Source organism: Montipora capricornis, chromosome 2, assembly GCF_036669925.1.
Source record: "Montipora capricornis isolate CH-2021 chromosome 2, ASM3666992v2, whole genome shotgun sequence".
Classification (NCBI taxonomy): Eukaryota; Metazoa; Cnidaria; class Anthozoa; order Scleractinia; family Acroporidae; genus Montipora; species Montipora capricornis.
The window spans coordinates 27,853,069-27,869,643 of NC_090884.1; the positions used below are offsets into that span (position 1 = coordinate 27,853,069).

Genomic DNA, 16,575 nt, shown 5'->3' on the forward strand with positions numbered 1-16,575 from the left:
CCGCGAATCATGCAAGCTTAAGGGGATTCCTCAGAAAAAAAAAGCTGTCGAACGATTTTGTTGAAACTTTCCCTGAATATTCCCTACTAATCCCTGTTTTGAGAACTTCAATAAAAAGGATAAGTCACCGTGCTTGCTTAAGAGATATAATCATTTCTTTTATTTTAAGGGGATAATTTGTTCACCAAAATTATGCAATAAAAAGTATAAGTCACGGTGCTCGTTTAAGAGTAAAACACCATCGTACCTGTCTATCTCGATTATCTTTGATCGAAACAACAAATTCGTCATGTTCTCGGAATGCGCGCGCTTATTCGCAGAGTTATTGATCATTCACAACTTCTCTCACGTGTTTTGAGAACTGTTTCAGCGTGATTGATCGACTTACAATGTTGCAATTTTGACCAATTTATAATATTGACACACCATATGCACAGTAAAGGATGCGCACTGCAATGCTGAGAAATCACGTGAAGGAGGCTCAAAAGGGTTTCAACACTTAGCAGACACTCTCTTTAGATCGAATGACGCTACAACACTGTATCACATAACAGCAATGTTATGCTAAATATAAAACACTGATCATTTCCAAACACGATGAGATCATTATTGTGATGTAATAAGCTACCTTGGCAATGGGAAAGCCCATCAAAAACACCCTATATTTTGGATTTAGTTGCTCATATCTCAAAAACAAACTCTGTGACCCCCTTTTTTATTGCTGAAACGTAATTAGAAAGCCACGATAAAACTTTCGGCAAAGTTTAAAAAACGTCTGGCCAGAAGATTCAGAGCCACCTTAAAAAAAACCACAGAATTAACGTGACTCTGAATCCGCCCTCCAGAATTTTTTTAAACTTTGCAGAAAGTTTCATCTTGCCCTTCTGATTACTTATCAGAAATAAAAAATGGGGGTCACCGAGTTAATTTTGAGATATATGCAACTAAAGACAAAATAAAGGGTGTTTTTACAGGCCTTACCCGTTGCCACGGTGACATATTACGTCACAATAATGACTTAATCTCGTTCAGCAATAATTCGTGTTTCATTTGGTACCACAATAATACATGACACAACGTTGTGGTGCCGATCCTTCTAATAAGAGCATCACTTGGAAGCGTTGGTTTGAGCCACCTGAAGCAGCACAACAAAAAAATACCTGTGAATTCCGATGATTTCTGTACAAACATGAAAATTGATTTATTCTTTACATATGTCAGCTACAGTCGCATTGGATGTCGTTGTGAGTGTAGAATCTGCTTTTATTTTCAGTGTACGGTCTCAGTCACACACAAGCTCCATTTCATAACAAAACTGTCAAGTATCCCTAGTGGTGCTTTAACGTCCTTATTCATTCCTTGCAGTACTTTAAACGTCTTCAGGCGTCCGCTTTAGCATCTTTAGTCATCCTTAGCAGCACTATGAAATCTATGAAATGAGAATCGGGGGTCTTCCCTTGTCATGGAATGGAAGAATTACCCAGAGTTTCTTTTGGGCATGAAGGAGGCAACTGCTTGAGAAGCAAGCGGAGACTGGCCCTCATCAAATGAGGAAAAAGTAGTAAGAAGACGATTTCTAGCCAGATACTAAGGAGTAGCCAAGTTGCGTGCTATTGACGTAGATTTTTGATTTCTGAACAAGTTTTTATGATAGAAAATTCGAGACAAAGTAGTGCTGGTTTTCGCTGTTACCCTCCTAGCAAAAAAATGGCCTTTAGTAATTTCTTGTCAAAGAAACCGTATGATGTAAATAAGAGAGTAATGAGATTTATATCTGCAATTACCTGTCCTCTTATCACTTAAGTCAAACTCTACATCTCTATTCAATAAGCCCATTCAAAATTTCCTCATATTGCTGTATAAAAGTAGTTAAAAAAAAAGGGTGTTCCTGCATATGAAAAATACATTTTCCCTTGAAAATATAAGCCATCGAAATCTTACACTAAATTGACAAGGGCGGTCTGGAGCTGTGAGAAGGCGTGGGATTTGTCTCATAAGGTTTACGGGCCGACATATCTCTCCCTCAATGCCGTACCGGGAGGCGAGGTCGGTAGCAGAAAGCAGCGAAGGGTCAACTGCGTCCAAAAGCGATCGCACGGGTCGAAATCCCGGGAAGACTCGTTTGGTACGATGCTCCAGCGCCATGTCTGGAGGTACTGCGTTTTTCTCTCTTGTTCATACATTCCGTCAGTGCATGCGTAAATGTTCTGGCTCTCCGATACCTAGCCTACCAAAAAAATTAACAAGCTGGTTTTTTACCAGGAATTGAAATTTCAGTTGATTGTACAGGCATAAACTTAACGTAAGAATCGTGGGTGTCTGTTCTTTTCGAGACAGAGATGAGAGATGGTTTCATGCAGACTGGGACGCCTAAATTGCTTTGTTGTAAACATGGTGGTTCACAACACGAGTGAAGTCGTCTCTCTGGCCTTTCTGTGAACGAATTCCAGGACCTAGCGATACAATTTAGGCAAGGTTTGAAAGCTTCAATCGATGCTGTATTTTTCTGGTAGGACTGGGTAGCTCGACACTTATAAGAAAATCCATGAAAAGAGAATCGGGGGTCTTCCCTTGTCATGGAATGAGTTCTTATCGATGTTTGAGTGTAAAGACTCCAGAAAAATTCTGCGCTTGTAATTAGTTTCATTCCTTTCAAGAATTTGGCCGTAGCGTGGATGGATGTCGTGCGTGGTTCTTTCGGCATGTTGTCGGATTGCCGACTCTTTACTCGCGGCACGCGCGGGATCATGTTCCACTCTCCTCGAAGCCCAACACCGTTTGCTCTCACCAATGTAGGAGAAATCGCAGTCTTTGCATTCAACCTTGTAAACGATGCCTGCTATTTTTTCTTCCGATGGACGGTCCTTCGGTTTTTTAAAGACAGAAGCAAGTGTGCGTATGGGCTTAAAAGCAGTCCTTATGTTGAAATGTTGAAATGAAATGAAAAAACCGAAGGACCGTCCATCGGAAGAAAAAATAGCAGGCATCGTTTACAGGGTTGAATGCAAAGACTGCGATTTCTCCTACATTGGTGAGAGCAAACGGTGTTGGGCTTCGAGGAGAGTGGAACATGATCCCGCGCGTGCCGCGAGTAAAGAGTCGGCAATCCGACAACATGCCGAAAGAACCACGCACGACATCCATCCACGCTACGGCCAAATTCTTGAAAGGAATGAAACTAATTACAAGCGCAGAATTTTTCTGGAGTCTTTACACTCAAACATCGATAAGAACTCTGTGAATGAAAGAATGGAGTTCCCAAGGGCATATGTGCCGCTGTTAAGATCTCTTGGGAGCCAAAATAAGAAGCAGTGATTTTTGAATTTTAGATTCATTGTCCCCCGAAGAACCAGAGATACGGTTCGAAAATTTGGGAAACCTTCTTAATTTTAGATCAGTTCTAAGCCCCTTTTTTAGCATTTTATAAAATTATGAACACTGATCGCCAAAAGAGCAACATTATGCAGTTGTGCATTAGAATTTTTTCCAAATATGGACTTCACTCATGAAGATCAATGGTGAAACGATATTTTTGGCAGAGAAGCACCCAGAAGTACCCACATTTTCTCATACTTTCGGAGTCGAAGATTTTATCAAAATACACCAGCAAGTGGCACTTGTGATTTGATCATTGCATTTGAAAGCGATCGCACAAACGCGGATTTTAGATTTCACTCACTTTTTTCAGACTTCCTATGTTAAACGAAGGAATAATTAATTCTAACCAGCAAGCGAGACATACACATCCACAGATCGGCTCTCAACAACATCGGTTATTACGTATCGCAGCCCTTCGCTCAAGCACTCGATGTAGCTCACATGAGCTTCCCTACGTTTCAATGTAGCACATGTAAAATCATTCAACTCGACACCAAAATTTTCTTTCGACACGCAGTGAAGGTATAGCATATATGGTAGTTCATACTGATTACGTCACGATTTCAGTTGCTAATATAAACGGAATCGCTATGCATTATGGGATACTATTCATTCCCCCCCTGGGTCGCCACATTAGACGAGTAAAAGTCGGAAGATTTGGGAGGAGTGGGGAATACACCCTCTCCTCCCAGATCTTCCGACTTTCTCTTGTCCAATATGACGACCGAAGTACAAAATAACGCCTGCAAGCATACTAAGTGTTAAGTTCCTACCCCATATGAACCACCTGAGCGTTAGTCCTGCAGATGGAAATGAACCCACACAAGGACAGAGAAAAAGTCTGACCAGGGTGGGAATTGAACCCACGATCTTCGGGTTAGATCACCGCTGCTCCACCGACTGAGCTACAAGGTCAGACGGGAGTAGGCCGTGGGAACTGAAGATCTTAAAGTCACGGCAATGAACATGTACGAGTACAAGGAAGGATTACGTTTTGCAAACGTTGGCCATGTAGTACTTATATTTGAACAGACTTAACTGATTAGAGTGTAATGTGGAGTGCTAAGTTTCTACCCCATATGAACCATGTGAGCGTTAGCCCTACAGATGGAACTGGGCCCACACAAGGACAGAAAAAACTTTGCATCTGTAGGGCTAACGCTCACACAGTTCATATGGGGTAGAAACTTAATACTTCAAATTACACTCTAATCAGTTAAGTCTGTTCAAATATAAGTGCTACACGGCCAACGTTTGCAAAACGTAATCCTTCCTTGTAATACGCGTACATGCGAGTGACATACCGATAACATACGGATGCATACGAGTAACAAACGGGTTCTCACGCATGACTTTTGATTTGAGTTACATGATATATTTAAGGTCCGAGTGTCGTCCCACTTAAGGCTGATTTACATTTACGACGCAAGCATAAACACAAGCAACAAACGCAAGCACATTGACTTGTTATCAATTAGTGCGTTTTGTCCTAGAAAAAGGTACTAATGATCAAAACTCCCCCGCGTTTGCACATATTGCTTGCGCTTATGCTAGCGTCGTAAGTGCAAACCTTTACATATACGAATAGTTCTTTCACTTGAGGTAAGTGCCTTCATTTTCTTTGTAGATATTTGACTAAACGGGCCTCGCATTCAGGCGAGTCTCGCAACACACGGTCGGACATTGGCTTCTGTTTAAATAAATATGACGAGTAAATCAAGTCAGTTTTCCTGAACGACTTTCCACGCGTAAAAGGAAGAACGAAATGCAACTAAAACAGGCAGTCCTGTTTTCATATCGACTTGAAGCATGTGTACAAAGAAGCAGTTAACACCAGTAAAGCAGTGCCACGCCCTCTGGCCCAGTCTCTAGGGAAAGCGGAAGTTTTAATGCTCAGAACTTCGTCAGACTCGGCTAGTCCACATGATGTTAAACAAGTAAGAAATTATAAGTGCAACGACGGACAGAACAGTTGCGATACCAACCAGGATGAGTTAACAATGTCATTATTTGTATGCTCGACCAGAACATTGACAAAAACCGTTTTGTTTTAGAGGATAGTCATCATGGCCGCCAGCCATCAATTAATTGTGGCCTTAACCGATCAGACTCTGAAGGACATAGAACGCCTCTGTACCCACTCAGGTCTCGGTTCACATTTTATCCCACACCTGTCAGATACCACCTTTAACAGTGCGCAGTATTACGTAACCCGTTCGACAAACGGTGTCTCCGCCTTACTGGAGGGGACATATCGCTCAGCCCTCGACTACAGGACGTTTTCCGTAAACTTTGATAACTTACAAAGTCTTTTACTACAGGAGAGGAAGGTTCTTTGCTCATTAAATTCGTTTGGTTGCCTGCTTATTTTGTTCATGTCTCAGTAACTTGGGCAATTACTTGGTACTTCTTTTTGGCAAGCAACAATTTGTTTTAAATTAATTACCGTTCTTGTAGAAACAAGTGATCGCATTAACAAAACATGATCAATAAAATAGAAATTAAAGTGAATAAGAAAAAGAAATTCTGAAAAACTGAAAAAAAGTCACGGTAATGTTGAGAAGGAGATGCTCCATTATTACTCGCACCCCTCTTTGTATGTTACTCAGATGTACACGTATGTTACGAGTATTCGCTTGTATATGTAATCGTATGCGAGGGTATGTACCCGTATGTGAATGGTATTCTATGCGTACTCTTGGTCGCAATCGTTTTCGATGACTTCATTACTGGGTTGCCATATCGTAATCCAGTCGAAAAACGAGTTTATTATTTTTACCTTGTTTGAAATTTGGTACGCGAGCAGTTTTCGTAAGGATGCTTTAGTCGCGTTTTTTCTGGCAAATAATTAATACGCAGCTATAGTTTTTAACCTCAGAAAGAGATTTGTTTTGTAACCATTGTGTAAAATGAAGTTTATTTGGGAAGCCAACAATATTTCTTTAACTTAAGCTTGGTTAACCCAATTTATTGCTACGACTTTATTACTAGTGCGAAGATTGTTTACATTATTCATTAACACGAAGATTGTTCAACAATATATCGCTGAATCTAACTCAAAATCATTCAGATAATAAAAACTTCATATTAATTAACCTTTTCCTTCGCTTTTCGCTTCGCAAATAAGGCTTCCTGACCCGACAGATGAAATGTAAATATTCAGTTAAATATTACAACAAAATAAAAAAACCAAAGACGGAAGTTTCTTGGCGAAAAAGTACGTTGTTTAACTCTGAAAGCGACGAAGGATTAACATGCTTCTCTGTAAACAAGAATTAACCGTCTCTTAGTGCAACTGCAAGACATGCAGGAAAACGTCCATCAGAGCAATTTGCACTTTGTTTGTTTTGCAGACTATTTAACTGAAAGAAGAAACGAGAGAATTTTACTCAAGAGCTTGTTTTGTTATCTTTGAACTGAATTTATAACCAAAGCTTAAAAAAGTTGAAAACCTCAAAACGGGACAGGACATTACAAAATAATTCATCGCGTGAACGTGTGAACATGTGAACCAAAGGGCCATTGCTAGCGCGACCTCTGGGTTTACACGATTTCCTACTTGAAAAAACTATCTGAAACGCTACAGTTCAATACCACCCAACTCAGTGCCTTCCGTTTTTGTGTAACACGGTACCACAGGCAACCCAGTTTACACTTATGGAGCGTCTACGTATCATTACTATCAAGCTAATTAGATTATATGAAAGAGGTGTGAACATATTAAGGTTTAGATTCGTCTCCCTCTACTAACTCTGATTCAGGTTACGGTGCACCTCTTCAAATGTCATGTATTACATAACTTGCACCTCGTGCAAAACACTCTACATAGGTCAGTGAAACTGAGAGAAAAATATAATTTCACCCTATATAAACTTCCGGCGCGTGAACCATGACGCAATTTTGGTCGATGGAAGGAAGAACTTAAATTCGTCTGAATTACTAGTAAATTTCGATGATAGATGGTTTTCACCAGACGTCGTCGTCGCCATGTTGGTTTACAGAAGAAAGAAAAGTCTTTTGGGAATTTGACTCTATTACTATGCAAAACATGAACCATAATTTGCTATTGTTTTGTACACCAACATGGCCGTCTTATCACATGATTGAAAACAATCTATATATAGCGAGAACATAGCCTGCGTAGCAAGCGTTTCCGGAAAAATGAGTTCGCTTCTCGCCCGCTGGAACGCTTGCTACGTAGGCCACCGAGTGTTATGCCGAGCGATCACTGGCACTAGTTCATCACGCAAGGTAATGAATAACAGCGTGGAGGAATGTTGTTTGATCTTTTCTGATTTTACATGTGGTGAAATATGGAGAGACCACACTCCAAAGAGGGAACAAGCCTTCCTGCTCTAGTCAACAACAACAACAGCACGGACGAGAGATTGAGTCGAATGGAAAACTTGGAAGATCGTTTGGCACTTCAAGAGAAAACAACAAGATCGCTTGTGGACAGGGCACTAACTGTGAAAGAAGATATAATTGAAAGCTTAAGTATTGCTCAAATAAGCTGGCAAGGCGAGAAGAAAGCAAGAACCTTATTACAGGAACATATTCGAACAATTACGACTGTCGTTAACAGATTAAGCAGGGAAATTGAGGCACTAGAGAGCGAAATCCGCTCCAGACAAATCCAAGTGGAAGGGCAAGGCACAGCTGTCAAAAACTTGGAACTTCATCACGTTGCAGGAGTTACGGATTTAAGAGGCCGTATGGCTAGGTGCGATTCTGCTATTCAGAGGCTTGTATCAGATATAAGAAGTAACAACGAAATAATGAACGATTTCAGACAAAAGCAGAGCCTTGCAATAAAAGACATTCGCGACCAAATCAACGAACAGGACAAGAGCATTTCCAAGTTGTCACTGAAAATTGATAGGTATGTTATGGAGCAGGAAAACAGCCTTCAGAAATTGAAGGGTGACGCGGACCAGCGTGTCGTACAACTAGATTCAAAGACAAAATCAGTTGTTGAAGACATTCGGGGAAGTATCTCGTCCAACCGTTTGTGGGCCGAATCAGAGTACTTTAAGATTGCCCAGGATGTTCAAACCAGGCTAGAGAGGTTTGAAGGTCTAATGGTCGAGCGACAAGAGAAACTTGAAAGACGAGTGGATCATTACCTGGCCAAAGTCGATAAGATGTTAGAGGAGGAGAAAAGCAAGTATTACAACGTTTGGGAGGTTAGATTAAAGGAGGTGGAATCTGAACAAGACAGGTTTATGCATCAGGCAATGGGAAAGATGAAGGATGAATACAGACAAGGGTTCAATAGTGTGCACCAAAGTATTTCCAGCCTGCAGAAAGTCCTTCATGCAAAACTGAAGTTACTGGAAGATGACTTACGGAAAGCTATAAATAATGTCTTAAGGATGGTGGTACTTGTATAGCAAGCAGGAATGATGACAGATATGTGATTTTCATTCTGTCTTTTGGTAAGTTTCCTAATGGAAGGAAACCTGGATTTGATTGAGGCCAGCTTAGGAATCCAGTTATTTCTGTACCCCAATCTAGTGATGCCCTTGGATATTATCAGGGTATAAAGTTGATCCAACTGAACAATGCAGTATGAAACATCTCTTATACATGACAAAAGGTCCCTAGCAGGAAATACTATACACTTAAATGTATGGTCCCAAGGGAAACAGTTAGGAGAGGACTCGAGGGGAAACAAAACTAACTAGTTTCCAGAGGGACCAGACATCAAGTACTTTGTTAGATAAATTATTTAGACTTTTCCTTCAACAATCGCAGCAAAACATCTGGAGTGGGCAACAACTGTGGAATTGTATCTCGGTCAGGATACATTTGAATTTGATCAGGGGCACGTGACCAAGAATCAAGCAATAACAGTGCTCGTTTTGTTGAGTGAAAGTCTAGGTATATAACAGTAGAATATGTTTTGAAGATGGTCACTGCCATGTGAAATACTGTACAGAGAAAGATAAATTTATTTACATTGACTTGCTAAAGTTTAAGAAGCTAATGATTTTGACAGAATGAAAACTGAAATATTTAGTATAAATTTACATTTAAAATTTTATCATACCAACACTTCCGACTCAAAGAGAAATTTTGTATCTCCATGTGGCCACATAATTTCCTCTATGTCTTTGATTGAGTCATTATGTAACCAATAAAAATACAAATAATAGAAATGTCGATGTTTTATAGCAGGCTTTCTAGGAGGTTGAAGTTACACAACTTATCTGAAAAATGCAAGATTAAGATATTGTGTGGTAAATTTTCCCAAACATAGAGATCTTTAAAGCCCACAGGCATTTTTGGGATGTTTGAACTATCTTAAGGGGGGATGGCTCTTAACCCATTGACTCCCAGGGGTTCCTCATTGACGAGTAAAATTGTCTGGCGCAAGACAGAGTAAAATGCTATGTATGCCTGGTTCAGGTGGGCTTGGAAGTCAAAGGGTTAACTACAGCTGTACCAAACTGTTGCTATGAACCCTTCAAAGAATCATTTCTGGAGTCCCTTTAAACTCTACAGTTACCTTTTTTCGCCAAATGTTCTATTTATTATTTTGGTCTGGTTCAACTCTCAACCATGTTTGGAAAATCATGTGACCAAAACAGAAAATGCCTAAAAACTGAGTGGGTTAACTATGTTTTTCATAAATGTTTAACACAACTTACATGGATGTATGAGAACATTCTACTAACACTAAATCTGTATCATGGATTTAAAAAATAATATGATGTCAGTGTTTGACACTAACGCTTGCCTGATTACGCAGGGCAAGCGAAATACATCCATGGGCATGTAAAACAACTCTAGGACTTACCCGATCGGGCAATCAGAATTTTTGTTAGAGTAATGTTTTGTGAAACGATTTGATTGGCAACGAAGAAAGTGACTAGTAATATAACATAGTCACCGTAAACACTATAAAAAAATAACAAAGTTACATTTTGATGTCAGACGCCCTAAGTCTGTTGATGTTTTTAAAGTTAAGCTTAAAACACATATTTAGTTCAGAATTTTTATAATTACAACTCAGTAGCTACCGTCTTTTGTATTCTAGTATGCAGCATTTTCTAATGTAATATTTTATTGTGCATTTTCAAATTTAAATCTTAGATCTTACCTTTAAGTGACTGTTACGCGCATTTGAATATTTTTATGGAAAATTGCGCACTATAAATGCATTAATTAGTATGTGTAATCAAATGGCGACAAGTGAAATTAGGAAATAATTTCACGCGCGTTTTGTCTAAATTCTGATTATCAAAATTTTGACAAAACGCAAGTGAAATTATTTCCTAATTTCACGAGAAAACCATTTGATTACCTTTAAATGTCGTGGGTGACAAATTACGCTCACAACCGTAATAGGCCATTTTACAGTTGTTTGCTCAGCGACCAAGCCTATGAATGGCTGCGAGGCTGCCAGTGACCTTGCATTGATACAGACCTCACTGCTTTTATCATGTAAATTGTGTTGTTGTAACACTAATTAGTCCATATTAACATTACAAAAGCATGAAGGTTTGTATCAAAACAGGGTCACCGGCAGCCTCGCTTCCATTGTTAGGCCTGGTAACTTAGCCACAGCTGTAAAATGGTCTATTGTACGTAAAATCGCTCGAGTACTTTATCCAACTGCTCGGGAAGAATCATCTCCAAGTTTTTCTCAAGGCTATTTTCGTCACACCACTTCTCAAAAACTCTCACCCAGTTAATTGTGCTCTTTCATGTATTTAAATTTTCTGCCGCTTCTTTTAATTTCGTAACTTCTTCAATGGTCACTGTCTTAAATCTAGATGCCATCTTGGCTCTGATCGAGATACAAGAGATGTTACCATGGCAATTTTGTGATTTCACATGTAAAATTATAAATTAACGCCGAAATTTCGCGCCTAAATTAAGGAGTAATTTGTCACCCATGATATTATTATCATTATCTCTTTTCTGTCACTCATTTTTCTGTTAAAAGATATATTGGTACAAACCTCAAAACAGATTGGAAGGAGGAACATCTCCGAAAATAATGTTTGTTACATTGGAACCCAGTTTTCGCACGGCCAAATGCACGACGATACTTTGATATCAAACAAGTGCACAAGAAAATAATTGTACCTTTTGTCACACAATTTCAACCAGCTTTGAAAGGCTTATTAAAAGAACATACTGTTGGGCAAATGGCATTTAATTCAAAACCAGCCTAATCTCAGAGAGATATTCAGGGAATCTCCCTTGATCTCTTACAGAAAAGGAAAAGCACTGAAAGATATGCTGGTGAAAGCAAAACTGTGAAGGCTACTAGAATGCAATGGACTCACAGCAGGAGTCACGGTCTGCCAAACCCATTTTACACACAATGTTACACAAAATTGACATTTTTACAAGCCTCCTTTGAGTTTTGATAGGCAACAGGTCTTCCGAAGGTGGGCAACCAAAAAAACCATGGGCAACCAAAACAACAAAACTGGTTGCCCAAAGGGAAAATTAGTGAAAAAGTAAGTGTTCAACACTGGACGTCATAAGTTCCTCCTTTGATACACTTGTCAAAATATCCGTTCCATTTTTTGTCCAAATAAAAAATTCCATGCTACAGTTTACAAAAAATGATGGGAACTGATCCAGTGAAAAAACCACCTCTTCCTTTCATTTCCTGAGAGTTTTTACGTGTTTTTCATTGAAATGCTTGGCAGAGGACCTTCACTAGTTGCGCATACACCTTTTTATATCAGTGATGTCACATTTCCATTGAAAAAGTTACTTCAAAGAACCATCCATGCAACCTTTTTGAAGGGCTCTTGACTAAAAAGCTTCCTTAGCAACCACTGACTGTCTTTCTGTAGTTAAGTGCCACCCCCTCCTTAAGAGTGGGATCTAGTAGATATACAACATGGCCTTTCATTTTCTGGGATGTTTTGACCATTTTTTTAAACTGTGGTGGTTCTTTGTGTTTTTTTCCAAAGTTTTCTGCAGGTTGTACACTCTTAAAGTGTGATGATCTTTCATCCATGAAGTGTAAAACAATATTATGATGCAATAGTTCCAAAAATGCCTTTTGTGGGTATCGCAGAGTTGCCCCGTATTTTTATCATCCCAGATAGCAGCATGGCATAGAAGGCTTGACTATCATCTTTAGAGTGACTTTATCTCTTTTCACACCCAAACGTGCAAGCTTTTTATTTCCATCTCTTTGAGGCTGAAAGCATTTTGTCCTGCTGTTAGGGGTTTGTACTGCTTTGGATTTGTAACATCTTCCTTTTTGCCTTGTTTAATCTGTGATTAACTAAAGTCTGCATAAAGGGATTGCCTAGTGCAATGTTTTTAAAGACAACAGAGGCTTACAGCTAAAGGGGATTTAAAGGAAAGCCTTCGGCAGTGCCATTCTTATATTTGCACGGAGGGTGCAAAGAATGGTCACAAGTGATTGATACATGAATGAAGAGATGACCCTAACCTTTCATGAAGGCTCACCCTTAAAATACGACCTTAGCAAAGATTTTGACCTGAGTTACATTGCAAGGGTTTGGCTGAGCAGGATACAGTAAATATTGTTCTACTATTTTTACTTTATTTGGCTCTTTCTTGAACTGTAAAATTAATGCAAAATAACCACACAGATAAGAGCTACTTCACAACCGAAGAAAGGTATGACTTTTAATGTCAATTATTATCAATTTGAGTGTGTAAATCCATGAAATTAAAATTAATTATCACCAAAATGGACATAGTTGGGCTGCTTTTAAACCCCCCTCCCCTGCAGAATTTCCTGGATCTTTGAACCCTACCCACCCCTCCAGAATAATGAATTTCCATCTTTTGTGTGTTTAATACATTAATAATAATTATTATAATTTTATATTCACATTCTTCTGGTAGTAATACTGAAGAGGAATACATGAAAATTAATATTCACTACACCCATTCTGTTATCAAAGACGAAAGTGAATGGAATAGTGTTCCAACCCCAAAGGCAGAATGAAAGTACATACGTTTTAGAATACTCTTGTCTTTTGAGATTTTTGGCACAAAACTTAAACATTGACCACTGAATGGCCACAAAATTGACACAGACACAAGAAAAACCCCTTTTTATAATGCATGTTCTTCATTGAATTACGGATACCTCATTCCAGTTCTTCTGTTAGTCCTACCCCAAAGTTGGAACAAACAAAACAACAATGGAACGATGTGCCGTGTAGTAAACAATTCAACTACACACTGGGAAAATTGTCCAGCAAGGGCAAAATTTTTCGATTAGCACACTTGTTAATTTGCCACGTTAAAAGAAAAGCTGAATGTCAAATACCAATAATAATTATTATTTTCCCAATCATTTCTTTTAAAATTAATAATACTACTGCTTTAATTGAAGAAAACAAAACAAAAAAACATTACCAATTTTAAAAATCTTCAGTTTTGATTAGACGGGCAGTCAGTCCTTCACCCTATGAAAGATCTTTTTATTCCAATAATTGGGGTCAAATCTCATTCTTTGACTGATGCTCTAGAGGCTCATTTAGGTGGTGGCCTTCGCTTCATCTCTGTGTAAACTAATCAATAATTTTTAGCATCTCCACTTCTACTCTCATTTAAAAAAATAATGCCTTGGATTGATCAAAATGATTGTCTTTGTTACTGCAAAGCTTGTTTGATTTCTTTGACAAGCATGGAGCTAATTGCCATCTTTTCACAGTTCACAATTATAGAACAATTCATTCCTTTGGCTTTGATGTTAACCGTCACAAGAACAAGTGTTCCACCAGAGATAGTGCGACCAGCAAACCTGTATGTGGAGTCACCATCAGGGAGATGTTTGGAGCCAATACAGGTGACAGCTGCTGCCTCTTTTACCTTGGAACAGACTTTGTCTTCAGTAGCTGAGTTGGAAGGAATTTCCAGCTCTCCTGAACTCTCATTCAAGCCACGCAGCTTGCCTGCAATCATTGAGACAGCAGTTGGCATTATTCCACTTAAGAGATTTTAGAGTTGCTGTCACAAGGGGCCCCACTGAACTGGCAAAAAAATTCTTGGCCAATTCACGTACTACTGTACATCATTTTCAACTGACGTTGGTTGACTGTCGACCAATGGGCTGGTCAACAAATTGTTGCATCAGAGTCATTACCATAACCACTGAATTCAATTAAGCTATTTTAAATTCCCCAGTACTATAACCTTCCTGTCTTATTCCATCTGGGACTAAAATAGTACGGTACAATAATTAAAAACCTGCAAACCACATTTTAAGAATGTCCTCACAAGAAAGGATTTTGTTGAAAAATAATAACATAATTTTCTTATAAGCCATACAGCACTAATATCATTCAAAAACAAACCAAAAATGTAATGTCCCTGAAGGAAAAGCTGTTAAAGGGTTCAGAGAAATTCCTTACATATATCTTAAAATGAAAGTAATGCCCTAATATGTCGTACTGTGACATCATTGATAAGGCTTACAGTGTACATGTACGTGTAACTTGTTTTTAAGCTCCAATCTATACATTTTTATAGGAGATGGATTCCCCCTTCTGCTATTAAAGACATCCTACTCCTGAAATCTCGCTAACAAAATAAACTCAGAAATTTTGGATGACAATTTCCTGTAACTACATTTTTTACAATCAAGAGGGCTTATTTCTGGTGCCTGCCTTTCATTGATGTTGATGATGTTGGTTTTATTTTAATTTATTGATGCCTGCTTACCTTGCTTTTCCAGGAAGTCAGCCTCTGTCATGGGAAATCCTTGTAACAATTCACCAACAGGAGCTTTAATGCTGACTGAAAATTTGTTGTTTTGTGTACTAAAATAGAAAACACCTCAACATCTTAAATTTACCCAGTGATTGGTGATTCCCAGTTAACACATTCACACCTAAACCAGTCAGAGTAAAATCAAAAGTCTTGCTCTCAAGTGGGGAAGGGTTTATGACTTCTAACTTTTTCTCATAATTTTTGTAACTTGTTGGTTGCTTGTGATGTTAAGACCACTCTCAAAATATTTTTCCCACCAAAAATTATTCAAGGTTTATTGCTCACTTTAGGTTGTACCTTGAGGAGATTACCAAAAGATTGCCTAAGAAAGTGAAGCTGAATTTGCATATTGCCTTTTGAGAATTTTAATGTTCAACTAGTCTTGTAAATGTGCGTCTTTTTTAGCATGTGATGTGTCAGTGTAGTTGATAAGTTGCTATCATCTTATCAATGCGTTATTAATTAACATGCACTATGTTTCTTGTGAATGCCTTTGCAGGTAACTTAACTATTTAATAAGGGGATGCTTAACTGTAGCTGATGTATAAGAGTCTCCCATGTCAAGCCTACATGGATAAAGAGAATTATGCTTAAACCTTTTACATTTTTATCAAGTTGCCTATAAGCTCAGCATTACAATTAATTCACAACTTGATAAGAGCTGCAACTTAAAAAAAACGCTGAAGAACTTTCTATATTATTGATACCATGCACAAAATGGGAAATCCGTTCCACATTTTTTTTGGCTATTACACTTGATTCTATGTAACAAAGATGTGGAAAATGGAGATCCTAAAAATGTGCAGCATATATAATAATAATAATAATAATAATAATAACTTATTATTATGAATTATCTCTTGTTTATTACTATTTTACTTCTATTATTATTATTATTATTATTATTGTTATTATAAATTATCTCTTGTTTATTACATTGCCAAATTAGTATTAAAAAGATTCAAATGTAACTAAATTGTTTAAAGTTGTCATTACGGGGGGAAGACCAATAAAATTATTTCAAGTTGTATAAACCTTGTGGTTTCTTTGGGCTTTCTTGCCATATTTTTCTACCCCTTTTTGTAAGTGTTTCAAAATTTTGTGGGCAATTTTCCAATTAAAATTAATTTAGAAAACCTTGGTTCTTACCACAAATTAAAATTTGCTGGCTGCGTGGTGTCATTAAAATTGATTCCAGCCGTTACTGAGATAGTTGCTCCTGGTGCTAATGATGCTGGAGTACAAAATAACATCGCTACATTAATTATTATACTATGCATACAACAAATCACTGCAATGACATTTTGGGTAATAGAGGATTTTAATGCAGAATTTCCTGACTTTTGAATCAATTTCTCCCTACCTGTACAAGCATTATCTATGGCATCTCCTTTAATATTGTAATGTAATTTCACTTCCTTCAGGGATGCAATGTTTCATTCTTTGATCAAAGGACCCAGTGGAAGG

At 38.2% G+C, this 16,575-nt stretch overlaps 2 protein-coding genes across 2 annotated transcripts in view; one reads left to right on the top strand and one right to left on the bottom strand.

Annotated features, from left to right (window-relative positions):
* The first annotated feature begins 7,625 nt into the window (after positions 1-7,625).
* On the top strand, positions 7,626-9,539 carry LOC138039233 (protein FAM81A-like). The gene has a single exon (XM_068885439.1). It carries the CDS (start codon positions 7,692-7,694, stop codon positions 8,769-8,771), a length of 1,080 nt encoding a protein of 359 aa, XP_068741540.1. The 5' UTR covers positions 7,626-7,691; the 3' UTR covers positions 8,772-9,539.
* Positions 9,540-12,984: 3,445 nt separating this feature from the next.
* LOC138039232 (AP-3 complex subunit beta-2-like) overlaps positions 12,985-16,575 on the bottom strand; it is a 59,405-nt gene continuing 55,814 nt past the window's right edge. The window contains exons 29-31 of the mRNA XM_068885438.1: positions 16,258-16,342; positions 15,061-15,158; positions 12,985-14,291 (exon numbers count right to left, since the gene is read on the bottom strand). Of these exons, the coding sequence (XP_068741539.1) occupies positions 13,990-14,291; positions 15,061-15,158; positions 16,258-16,342 (485 nt within the window). The 3' untranslated portion in view covers positions 12,985-13,989. The remainder of the gene's footprint in view (positions 14,292-15,060; positions 15,159-16,257; positions 16,343-16,575) is intronic.

Bases quoted from the DNA above. Each gene is read 5' to 3' on its own strand.
- LOC138039233 (XM_068885439.1), top strand. From the start codon at position 7,692: ATGGAGAGACCACACTCCAAAGAGGGAACAAGCCTTCCTGCTCTAGTC.